The sequence below is a fragment of the Mustelus asterias genome, chromosome 21 (assembly GCF_964213995.1).
Source record: "Mustelus asterias chromosome 21, sMusAst1.hap1.1, whole genome shotgun sequence".
Taxonomy (NCBI): Eukaryota; Metazoa; Chordata; class Chondrichthyes; order Carcharhiniformes; family Triakidae; genus Mustelus; species Mustelus asterias.
The window spans coordinates 10,476,906-10,489,856 of NC_135821.1; the positions used below are offsets into that span (position 1 = coordinate 10,476,906).

Here is a 12,951-nt window from a genome sequence, read left to right on the forward strand (position 1 = left end):
TGAGACCTTTGAAAGGCCATTAAGAAAACATTTAATGGTGATTAAAAATTCTTGTTCAACTTTTGCCACCTCCCTCACCCAATTTCACCCTTCAGAATGCAGGATGTCAATTGGAATGACAAGTTCATGGATCTGCGGGAGAGTCTAGGGGAGATACAGTCTAATCATCACCGAGGGGTATTGACAGGTTGGATGCAGAGAGGATGCGTCCTCTCAGAATCAGAGGTCACTGTTTATTAGTGACTGCTCATTAAGAACAAGAATATTGTCCCTGTTTGCAAGGATTGAGTCTCTGGACCTCTTCCTCCAAAAAACTAGATAGATACTTGATTGACAAGGTGAAAGGTCACAGGTAGAAAGGGACTGAGGTTACAGTAAGAACAACCAAGATCTCATTGAATGGCAGAACAGGCTTGAGTGGCCTTGTCCCATTTGATACGAGTTGAGTTACATGGGTGTAGAGGGATATGGGCCAAATGTGGACAGTTGGCAGTGGTAAAACTGGGTAGCATGGACAAGTAGGGCCAAAACACCTGTTTCCATGCTGTAAAGATCTATGGCTAAGCAGTGAGCATTAAGGAGTCAAATAAAAGATGCTGAATGAAGGGTAACAGACAAGATCAGAGAAAGATTTTGTTTTATTTCAATTATGTGACAATTCAATTCTTCCTGGAGAAAGCCAAGTGGTCCAGGTGTAATTGGAAACACATCTCACAGCAGCAAAGCCATCTCCAATCCAACACTAGATGTCACATTAAGTGCTCTCCTCCAGTGAGAGCTTGTCAAACAGGTACTCTCCCATCCCATTCTCAGGGGCTCCCAGATGCTTCAAGTTGGTGATGTGGTCGCCAAGTTGCTTGATGGTCTTGACCTGCTCATCCAGACAGTGAGTCTCCAGAAAGTCACACAGCTGGAAGAGGAAGAAATATTGACAGTCAAAAGAATGTGGAGTTCCTGCAGAACCAATTCTCTTCACACCCGTGTTGGTTTGGCATAATCCAGCCATCTCTTGAAACTTTGCCAATACTAAAATCAATTGGGATATCCTGCATTTGCTGTAAACTATTAGAGACACTTCTGAAGGAGCCAATCTCCATTAGGAGAGGCAAGGCTTGATCAGGGATAGTCAGCATGGCTTCTGAGGGAGGTCATGCCTAACAAATTTGATTGCATTTGGAAGTGGTGACCACATGTATAGATGAGGGCAGTGCAGTTGATGCAGTGCAGTGGATTGCAGGAAAGACCTTTGACAAGTGTTCCATGTGGGAGACTTGTAAAGAAGGCACATGGGATACAGGGTTAGGGAAATTTGATATAATGGATGCAAAATTGGTTCAGTTTTCAGAACCAGAGGGTGATGACAGAAGGCTGATTTAGTGACTGGAAGCCAGTGTTTTGGACTAGGAATGGTCAAGTGGAATTTAACCTGAAAAGTGTGAGGTGACACTTTGGAAGGAATAATTTGACAAGGAATGGGTGGCACAGTGGTTAGCACTGCTGCCTCAGTGCCAGGGACCTGGAATCAATTCCAGCCTCGGGTCAGTGTGGAGTTTGTACATTCTCCCCATGTCTGCGTGGGTTTCCTCCGGGTGCTCCGGTTTCCTCCCACAGTCCAGAGATGTGCAGGTTAGGTGGATTGGCCGTGATAAATTGACCCCGTCAGGGGATTAGCAGGGTAAATATGTGGGGTTATGGGAATAGTGCCTGGGTGGGATTGTGATCAGTGCAGACTTGATGGGCCAAATGGCCTCCTTCTGCACTGTAGGGATTCTATTCAATGAATGGCATGAAACTAGGAAGTGTTACAAAAAGCAGGGAAGTGATGTTGGAGTTGTGAGGCCACAGCTGGAGCACTGCAGTTCTGGTCACCACATTATAGGAAGGATGTGATTGCACTGGAGGGGGTGCAGAGGAGATCCACCAGGCTGCTGCCTGGGTGAGAGCATCAAGTTATGGAGATATGTTGGATAGTATTGGGTTGTTTGTTGTTGGAACAGAAAATCTCAGGTTGCCCCTCATCAAGGTTGAGGGGCATGGACAGAATGGATAAGGAGCAGTTGTTCCCCTTAGTTGAAAGTTCAGTTACAAGGGGGCACCAGATGTTTTTACCCAGAGGGTGCTGGTTGTCTGGAATGCCTGGGAGGGAGGTGGAGGCAGGATGCCTCACATCCTTGAAAAGTACCTGGATGAGCACTTGGCACGTCATAACATTCAAGGCTATGGAGCAAGTGCTGGTAAACGGGATTAGGAGGGAGGTCAGTTGTTTCTTGTGTGTTAGTGCAGACTCGATGGGCCTCAAGTGCTTTAGTATAGCCACTGTTGTAGGAAATAAAGAACAAAGAACAAAGAACAAAGAACAGTACAGCACAGGAAACAGGCCCTTCGGCCCTCCAAGCCTGTGCCGCTCCTTGGTCCAACTAGACCAATCGTTTGTATCCCTCCATTCCCAGGCTGCTCATGTGACTATCCAGGTAAGTCTTAAACGATGTCAGCGTGCCTGCCTCCACCACCCTACTTGGCAGCGCATTCCAGGCCCCCACCACCCGCTGTGTAAAAAACATCCCTCTGATATCTGAGTTATACTTCGCCCCTCTCACCTTGAGCCCGTGACCCCTCGTGATCGTCACCTCCAACCTGGGAAAAAGCTTCCCACTGTTCACCCTATCTATACCCTTCATAATCTTGTACACCTCTATTAGATCTCCCCTCATTCTCCGTCTTTCCAAGGAGGACAACCCCAGTCTACCCAATCTCTCCTCATGGCTAAGACCCTCCATACCAGGCAACATCCTGGTAAACCTTCTCTGCACTCTCTCTAATGCCTCCACGTCCTTCTGGTAGTGCGGCGACCAGAACTGGACGCAGTACTCCAAATGTGGCCTAACCAGCATTCTATACAGCTGCATCATCAGACTCCAGCTTTTATACTCTATACCCCGTCCTATAAAGGCAATCATACCATATGCCTTCTTCACCACCTTCTCCACCTGTGTTGCCACCTTCAAGGATTTGTGGACTTGCACACCTAGGTCCCTCTGTGTTTCTATACTCCTGATGACTCTGCCATTTATTGTATAACTCCTCCCTACATTATTTCTTCCAAAATGCATCACTTTGCATTTATCTGGATTAAACTCCATCTGCCACCTCTCCGCCCAATTTTCCAGCCTATCTATATCCTGCTGTATTGCCCGACAATGCTCTTCGCTATCCGCAAGTCCAGCCATCTTCGTGTCATCCGCAAACTTGCTGATTACACCAGTTACACAGTCTTCCAAATCATTTATATATATCACAAATAGCAGAGGTCCCAGTACAGAGTCCTGCGGAACACCACTGGTCACAGACCTCCAGCCGGAAAAAGACCCTTCGACCACTACCCTCTGTCTCCTATGGCCAAGCCAGTTCTCCACCCATCTAGCCACTTCTCCTTGTATCCCATGAGCCTTAACCAACCTGCCATGTGGGACTTTGTCAAATGCCTTACTGAAATCCATATAGACGACATCCACGGCCCTTCCTTCATCAACCGTTTTTGTCACTTCCTCAAAAAACTCCACCAAATTTGTAAGGCACGACCTCCCTCTTACAAAACCATGCTGTCTGTCACTAATGAGATTGTTCCGTTCTAAATGCACATACATCCTGTCTCTAAGAATCCTCTCCAACAACTTCCCTACCACGGACGTCAAGCTCACCGGCCTATAATCTCCTGGGTTATCCCTGCTACCCTTCTTAAACAATGGGACCACATTCGCTATCCTCCAATCCTCAGGGACCTCACCCGTGTCCAAAGAAGCGACAAAGATTTCCGTCAGAGGCCCAGCAATTTCATCTCTCGTCTCCCTGAGCAGTCGAGGATAGATGCCATCAGGCCCTGGGGCTTTGTCAATTTTAATGTTCCCTAAAAAACCTAACACTTCCTCTCTTGTAATGGAGATTTTCTCTAACGGGTCAACACCTCCCTCCGAGACACTCCCGGTTAACACGTCCCTCTCCTTCGTGAATACCGATGCAAAGTATTCATTTAGGATCTCCCCTATTCCCTTGGGTTCTAAGCATAATTCCCCTCCTTTGTCCCTGAGTGGTCCGATTTTCTCCCTGACAACTCTTTTGTTCCTAACGTATGAATAGAATGCCTTAGGATTCTCCTTAATCCTGCCTGCCAAGAACATCTCGTGACCTCTTTTTGCCCTTCTAACTCCCCGTTTGAGTTCTTTCCTACTCTCTCTGTATTCCTCCAGAGCTCCATCTGTTTTCAGTTGCCTGGACTTAACGTACGCCTCCCTTTTCATTTTAATCAGATCCTCAATTTCCCTGGTTATCCACGGCTCTCGAATCCTACCTTTCCTATCTTTCCTTTTTACAGGCACATGCCTATCCTGCAGCCTTATCAATAGTTCCTTAAAAGACTCCCACATGCCAGACGCGGACTTACCCTCGAACATCCTCTCCCAATCAACATCCACCAATTCCTGCCTAATCCGGCTATAGTTAGCCTTCCCCCAATTTAGCACCCTGCCCGTAGGACAGCACTCATCCTTGTCCATTACTATCCTAAAGTTAACAGAGTTGTGGTCACTATTTGCCACATGTTCCCCTACCGAAACTTTGACGACCTGACCGGGCTCATTTCCTAGAACTAGGTCCAGTATAGCCCCCTCTCTAGTCAGGCTATCTACATACTGTTCCAAAGAACCTTCCAGTACGCATTTTACAAATTCCTCCCCGTCCGGACCCCCAGCTCTAAGCACTTTCCAGTCTGTGCCAGGGAAATTAAATGGAGCAACAATGTGCACAGCAGGATCCCACTACCACAGACATCAATGTGACAAGTTACTGTGGCAGATCAGAGTTACGACAAAGTGAAGCTTACGTGAGGGTCAGTCTGGGTGGTGGCGAGTTGGTGTAGATCCAGGAGACTCTGGTTCACATTCTTCTCCAGATCTAGGGCAACTTGCATTGCCTGTAGACTGTTGCCCCACTCATCCCTCTCTGGCTTCTACAATGGAGAAAGACAGGCCAGTTATTTCAGGGAGCTTTCAGCTTGTCCATTTGGACCGAGAGAAGGAAGAAGGAGTTCAGGATCAGGTCAACAATTTCCCAGTTTTTGCAGAGTTACGGGACAATTCAAAGCTCCTCTTGTATAAAGAGGTGTTTCTCAGTGCCCACACAGCAAGATTGTTCTGCTGATAATTCTGTCAGTCCAATGACTTGAAACCTCATCATTAAAGCAGCCATCCCCCTCCCCCCTCAAATTCCCACCTTCACATCCTGGAGGAGGATGCGGCCTCCACGTTTATTCTGGAATTTCATCAGCTTCTCCACGTGTTCCCGCTTCTCCTGGGACTGATGTTTGAAGAAGTGGGAGAAATTGTCGAGGGCGACATCATCTCGGTCAAAGAAAGATGTCTGAAAGAGAACAATCCCAATTCCATTAAACACAACACGGAGGCCCCAAGTCCTCGTCCAGATTTCTAATCAAACTGACTCTTCATATTGAAGTCACTTGATATTATCCTCCCTGCTTTGGGGATATCGAATGGTCTGTAACCCAATGTCTGATTCTAATTGTAATGATTAGATAGTAGAATTGGAACAGGACAACCCTCAAATATTCTGGTGTTGGAAGCACAGTTTCAATGAACATAAAATCCAACTGTGCAAGAAAAGTGCAAATATTGGTTTAGCATTTGCACCGAAATTGAATATTAATTGAAGTGTAGAAAGTCAATATTGGAAAAACTAAATTATAAACACCATTGAAGTGAGGATTTAAAAAGTCAATTCTAGATTATAAAATTAGAAATGTCTGATGATTAAAACATGCTACCGTGCAAAGGGACCTGGGGGTCCTTGTGCATGAGACGCAAAAGCCCAGTCTGCAGGTACAACAGGTGATCAAGAAGGCAAATGGGATGTTGGCCTATATTGCGAGGGGGATAGAATATAAAAGCAGGGATGTCTTGATGCACCTGTACAGGGCATTGGTGAGGCCGCAGCTGGAATACTGTGTGCAGTATTGGTCCCCTTATATGAGGAAGGATATATTGGCATTGGAGGGAGTGCAGAGAAGGTTCACCAGGTTGATACCGGAGATGAGGGGTTTGGATTATGAGGAGAGGCTGAGGAGATTGGGTTTGTACTCGTTGGAGTTTAGAAGGATGAGGGGGGATCTTATGGAGACTTATAAGATAATGCGGGGGCTGGATAGGGTGGAGGCGGAGAGATTCTTTCCACTTAGTAAGGAAGTTAAAACTAGAGGACACAGCCTCAAAATAAAGGGGGGTCGGTTTAAGACAGAGTTGAGGAGGAACTTCTTCTCCCAGAGGGTGGTGAATCTCTGGAATTCTCTGCCCACTGAGGTGGTGGAGGCTACCTCGCTGAATATGTTTAAAGCGCGGATGGATGGATTCCTGATCGGTAAGGGAATTAAGGGTTATGGGGATCAGGCGGGTAAGTGGTACTGATCCACGCCAGATCAGCCATGATCTTATTGAATGGCGGGGCAGGCTCGAGGGGCTAGATGGCCCACTCCTGCTCCTATTTCTTATTTCTTATGATTAAATTGCTACCATTTTCCAATCAACTTCCAATATATAGTATCTCCAAATCATAGAATCATAGAATCCCTACAGTGCAGAAGGAGGCCATTCGGCCCATCGAGTCTGCACCGACCACAATCCCACCCAGGCCCTACCCCCACATATTTTACCCACTGATCCCTCTAACCTACGCATCCCAGGACACTAAGGGGCAATTTAGCATGGCCAATCAACCTAACCCACACATCTTTGGACTGTGGGAGGAAACCGGAGCACCCGGAGGAAACCCACGCAGACACGGGGAGAATGTGCAAACTCCACACAGACAGTGACCCGAGCCAGGAATCGAACCCGGGACCCTGGAGCTGTGAAGCAGCAGTGCTAACCACTGTGCTACCGTGCCGCCGAGAAGACCTTGATGTACTAATGAAGCTACAGGTTCATAACCCAGAGAACACATTGTTCAAGATCTAAGGCAGTCTGAAAACTAGCAAAATACTGGAGAGCCTGACAAATGGTCATCTAGACTCAAAACATTGGCTTTATTCTCTCCCTGCAGATGCGGTCAGACCTGCTGAGATTTTCCAGCATTTTCTGTTTTTTGTTGTGGAAGCTGGAATCGAATTAGAATGAGCACAAAGCTGAACATAGTCATCAATAAAAGCAGGAGGCGATGGCCTAGTGGTATTATCACCAGACTAATAATCCAGAAACTCAGCTAATGTTCTGGGGACTCAGGTTCAAATCACACCACTGTAGATGGTGAAACTGGAATTCAATGACAAATAACTGAAATTAAGAATCCACTGATGACCGCGAAACCATTGCCAATTGTCAGAAAAACCCATCCGATTCACTAATGTCCTTTAGGGAAGGAAATCTGTCATCCTTACCTAGTCTGGCCTACAGACTCACAGCAGTGTGGTTGACTCAACTGCCCTCAGGCAACTAGGGATGGGCAATAAATGCTGGCCCAGCCAGCGACACCCATGTCCCACGAATGAATTAAAATAAAAGCCAGTCTGGCCAATGGGACTCCATTCCTTGACCAACTTTGTTGACTCAACTCTCTTTTGGAATAATGAAGCATTCCATTCGGTTGTGGCAGTTAATGGGATGGACAATAAGTGCCAGTAACATTCTGAGACTAACTATTCAAAGATTAAGAACACTTTTGCTCTGTGTATAATCATTCATTCAGCAGCCAATTAGCAGACTAGGTGCAGTCATATGACTACCAATGCCTAGGCACAACCAGAGAGACAAGACTCACCAAAGAAAGATAGAGATAGGAGGCAGTGAGCTCCAGGTTAATCTGCTTGTTGACACCAGCTTCACAATCCTGGTGATAGTTCTGGGAAATCTGGGAGTCCATTTTGTGACTGTGAGCTTCTGTTCCCAAATTGAGGACAAACACCAACAAAACCTACACACTCCCAGCTAGAGGACTTGGATTTATACCCCAGGACCACAAAGCAATTGTATCAAACAGGAAATGACATCACCAATGATGGCCAAACACTCTTGTTAAGCAATCAGAGAGCTGCCTTGTCCAATTGGATTCCAATCAACACAGGGTAGGATTGGGGAGCCAGGAACCAATCAGAAGATTGACGTTGAAGCTTGCTTGATTGACAACTCAATCATGATGGAATTGCTGATTGGTCTTTGACTTCCTTCATAAGTGCAAACTTTGGAAGAGTTTCTACCGACAAACAGTAAAATATCTTCTAAAATCTTTATTCTGTCTTTTGAGCAGTGTTATTAAGACAAGCTTGATTTGATTTATTATTGTCACATGTATTGGGATACAGTGAAAAGTATTGTTTCTTGCAAGCTAAACAGACAAAGCATGCCGTTCATAGAGTACAAGGGGAGAAGGAAAGGAGAGGGTGCAGAATGCGGTGTTACAGTCATAGATAGGATGTAGAGAAAGACCAACTTAATATAAGGTAGGTCCATTCAAAAATTTGATGGCAGCAGGGAAGAAGCTGTTCTTGAGTCGTTTGGTATGCGACCTCAGACTTTTGTATCCTTTTCCCGACGGAGGAAGGTGGAAGTCAGTATGTTTTAAAAAAAATTTATTTATTAGTGTCACAAGTAGGCTTACATTAACACTGCAATGAAGTTACCGTGAAAATGCCCTAGTTGCCACACTCCGGTGCCTGTTTGGGTACACAGAGGGAGAATTTAGCACGGCCAATGCATCTACCCAGCATGCCTTTTGGACTGTGGGAGGAAACTAGAGCAGCTGGAGAAAGCCCATGCAGATACGGGGAGAACGTGCCGACTCCGCACAAGCCGGGGAATTGAACCCGGGTCCCTGTTGCTGTGAGGCAGCAATGCTAACCACTGTGCCGCCCCACCCGTCCATTCAAAAGTCTGACGGCAGCAGGGATGAAGCTGTTCTAGAGAGGGTTGGTACGTGACCTCAGACTTTCGTATCTTTTTCCCGATTGTAGAAGTTAGAAGAGAATATGTCTTGGGTGCGTGGGATCCTTGATAATGCTGGCTACACTTCTGAGGCAGCGGGAGTTGTAGACAGAGTCAATGGATGGGAGGCTGGTTTGTGTGATGGACTGGGCTATGTTCTCAACCCTTTGTAGTTTCTTGCGGTCTTGGGCAGAGCAGGAGCCCATACCAAGCTGTGATACAACCAGAAAGGATGCTTTCTATGGTGCATCTGTAAAAATTGTGAGAGTCGTAGCGGACATGGCAAATTTCCTTAGTCTTCTGAGAAAGTTGGTGGGTTTTCTTAATTATAGTGTTGGCGTGGAGTGACCAGGACAGGTTGTTGGTGATCTGGACACCCAGAAACCGGAAGCTCTCAACCATTTGCACTTTGTCACCGTAGATGGATAAGAAGGCCACCCCATAACAAGCTCCCATTTCCGATTCTCACCACCCTGATTTGCGAGTATGTTGTCATTCAGTCACGATCCTGGAACTCTCTCTCTATCAGCACTCTGTCCGTTCCCTGACTGGATGGACTGCAACAGTTCAAAAAAAAAACAACTTGCCACTATGTTGATAAGTTTAATTGGGCAATAATTGCATCCCAGCCTTTGGCATTCACACACCGACAGCAAATATATAAAACTCACGCTGTAGTACATTACGTAAGAGTGTAGTTCTTCATCTGGTACTTTAGTGAATGCCCGCGGTAGTTTAAAATTATCTATCGAGATAGCCATATAGTGGGAATGGAGGGATACAAAAGAATGGTCTAGTTTGGACCAGGGAGCGGCATGGGCTTGGAGGGCCGAAGGGCCTTTTCCTGTGCTGTATTGCTCTTTGTTCTTTGGGACATAAAGCAATCCCTCAATTTGTCATATGGTCACTCCCTCCATCATGGCTGCCGTGTGTACCATCTAGAGCAGTGAGGGGCACCTGGGCTAGTGAGTGGGTGGCATGAGTGGCCCTCCTCCATCTCAGAGGGTCACAAGATTGAAATCGGGCTTGTTCACTAACTGTGACCCCATGAATAAGATTAAATACATTTAATACAGGCCGAATAGTTCATATCGAGTTATAGAAAATGCTGAATCGTTTATATATTAATGGAACTGTCGTCAACTTCACATGGTAAAGACAAAAGAAATATTGATGCTTTGGACACAGAGGGAGCGCACGGCTCTCACAGTCAATGTTGTGAGGAATCAGCACCCACCTCACTTCACTCACCCTTGCTTTATGTGCGAATCACTTCAGTCACACCGGCAGGAAAAAAACACCACAGACAGGAATCAGTGGAATGTGGCAACCCCGCGCGTGGGTGACGGACAACAAAATGTCTCGTGGAAGCCACACTCAGAACCCAGATTGGCCGCTTGTGGCTCCCAGGCCGCAGATGACCCAACACTGATCTACAGGATGCACTGCAGCAACTTTCTAAGCCTTTTCCAACCCTCCATATCCTGTGACCTCCACCACCTGGAAGGACGGAGGAAGCAGGTGTGTGGGAACGCCATCCCCTCCTAGTTTTCCCTGCGAGTCGCGCACCATCCTGAAATCACCGTCCCTTCATCATCACCGCGTCTAAATCCTGGAACTCCCTCGCTGACGGGAGCGACTTCACCACACGGACTACAGTGCTCCAAGGCAGGAGCTCCGCACGCTGACTTCCCAAAGACAATAAATGCGGGAATAAGCAAGATACTGCGGATGCTGGAATCTGAAACAGGAGATGCTGGAAATTCTCAGCAGTTCTGGCAGCGTCAGTCAGGTGAGGAACAGTCAACGTTTCGTGTTGTAGACCCCTCGTCAGAACTGAAGTGGGGGGAGAATGTAGAAACTGCACCAAAAAGTAACAACTTTGAGAACCAAATACAGATGGCCGGGTGTGGAAGGCATTTGTATTGAGGCAATGGCGTGGCCACGACCAAGGGAACCAGTGGATGTGGTTCACTTAGACTTTCAGGAGGCTTTGGATGAGGTCTCACATAACAGACTCCTATGTAAAAGCACATGGGATTGCGGGGAATGTCTTGAGATGGATAGAAAGCTGGTTGGCAGATAGGAAGCAAAGAGCTGGCATTAATGGGTCATTTTCTGATTGGCAGTCAGTAATTAGTGGGGTTCTGCAGGGATCTGTGCTAGGACCCCAACTGTTGACATTATTAATGATTTGGAAGAGGGAACTGAATGTATTATCTCCAAATTCACAGATGATACGAGGTTGGGTGGGAGGGTGAGCTGTGAGGAGGATGCAGAGATGCTTCAGTGTGATTTGGACAGGCTGAGTGTGTGGGCATCTGCATGGCAGCTGCAGTATAATGTGGATAAATGTGAGGTTATCCACTTTGGTAGCAATAATGGGAAGACATGACTTGAATGGGTGTAAATTGAGAGGCGGATACTCAACAAGACCTTGGTGTCCTTGTGCATCAGTCGCTGAAAGTAAGTGCACAGGTACAGCAGGCAGTAAAGAGAGAGGATTTGAGTTTAGGAATAGGGATGTTATGCTGCAGTTGTATGGGGTGTTGGTGAGGCCACACCTGGAGTATTGTGTAAAGTTGTGGTATCTGAGGAAGGATGTCCTTGCTACAGAGGGGAGTACCAGACTGGTTCCTCGGATGGCAGGTCTGTCATGAGGCGAGACGAAGTCAGTTAGGATTATATTCACTGGAGTTTAAAAGTGAGGGGGGGAAATCTCAAATTCTAACAGGATTAGACAGGTCATAGTTTGAGGATAAGGGGTAAACCTTTTAGGACTGAGGTGAGGAGGAATTTCTTCACCCAGAGGGTGGCGAATGTGTGGAATTCACCACCACAAAGTGGAGGCCAAAACATTGTGCGATTGCAAGAAGAAATTAGGTATAGCTCCTGGGGCTAAAGGGGTTATGGGGGAGAAATAGACTCAATGGGCTATTCCCGATTCCAGTTTAATACTAAGTTTATTAATGTACCAAGTAGGCTTATTAACACTGCAATGACGTTACTGTGAAAGTCACTTAGTTGCCACACTCCAGCACCTGTTTGGGTACACCGAGGGAGAATTTAACATGGCCAATGCAACCAACATGTCTTTTGGATGTGGGAGGAAACCGGAGCACCCAGAGGAAACCCATGCAGATACAGGGAGCACATGCAGACTCTGCACAGGCAGTGACCCAAGCCAGGAATCAAACCCAGGTCCCTGGTGCTGTGAGACAGTAGTATTAACCACAACGCAATGTGAGTGGGAGGTGGTGCAAACAGCAACTTCTGCCTGTAACAAAGATTTAGCTCTGCCATGGCACTGGTTTCAGCAGATTCACTCCAAAAAGAGATGGTGAGGCACTCCGATCTAGGCTTGGATTGTGCAGACTGCAATATGCCTTGTATCAGATCTGCATACACCAAGTCATAGAATCCCTACAGTGCAGAGGGAGGCCATTTGGCCCATCGAATCTGCACCAAATCTGAGAATACCCAAACCCCATGTATTCCCCTAATCAACAAATCTTGGGACACTAACAGGCAATTTTGCATGGCCAAACCAGCCTACACTATTTTTTGGACTGTGGGAACAAAACCCATGCAGACACTGGGAGGATATGCAGACTCTGCACAGTCAGTGACCTGAGGCTGGAATTGAACTCAGGTCCCTGGTGCTGTGAGGCAGCAGTGCTAACCAATGTACTGCCCCAGAAGGCAAGATCCATGGTCTAACCCCAATTGTAATTGGTTAAACCAGACAATAATCTTTAAGCTGCAGTTAGCATTAAGTGTCAAATTAAAGCAAGTGTCTGAATGATGGGCAATAGACAAAAATCAGTCATTTATTTTTTATTTCTACATATGACAGCAATTCAATTCTTTGCGACAAGTTCGGTCTTCCTGGAGAAAGCCAAGTGGTCCAGCTGGAATTGGAAACACATCTCACAGCAGCAAAGCCATCTCCAATCCAATACTAGATGTCACA

At 46.5% G+C, this 12,951-nt stretch overlaps 1 protein-coding gene across 1 annotated transcript; it reads right to left on the bottom strand.

Annotated features, from left to right (window-relative positions):
• Positions 1-754: 754 nt before the first annotated feature.
• Positions 755-7,920, bottom strand: LOC144508923 (ferritin, higher subunit-like). Its single transcript, XM_078237137.1, has 4 exons — positions 7,819-7,920; positions 5,266-5,412; positions 4,877-5,002; positions 755-910 (listed from the first exon to the last, which is right to left on the bottom strand). Exons 1-4 carry the CDS (start codon positions 7,918-7,920, stop codon positions 755-757), a joined length of 531 nt encoding a protein of 176 aa, XP_078093263.1.
• Between the last annotated feature and the right edge of the window lie 5,031 nt (positions 7,921-12,951).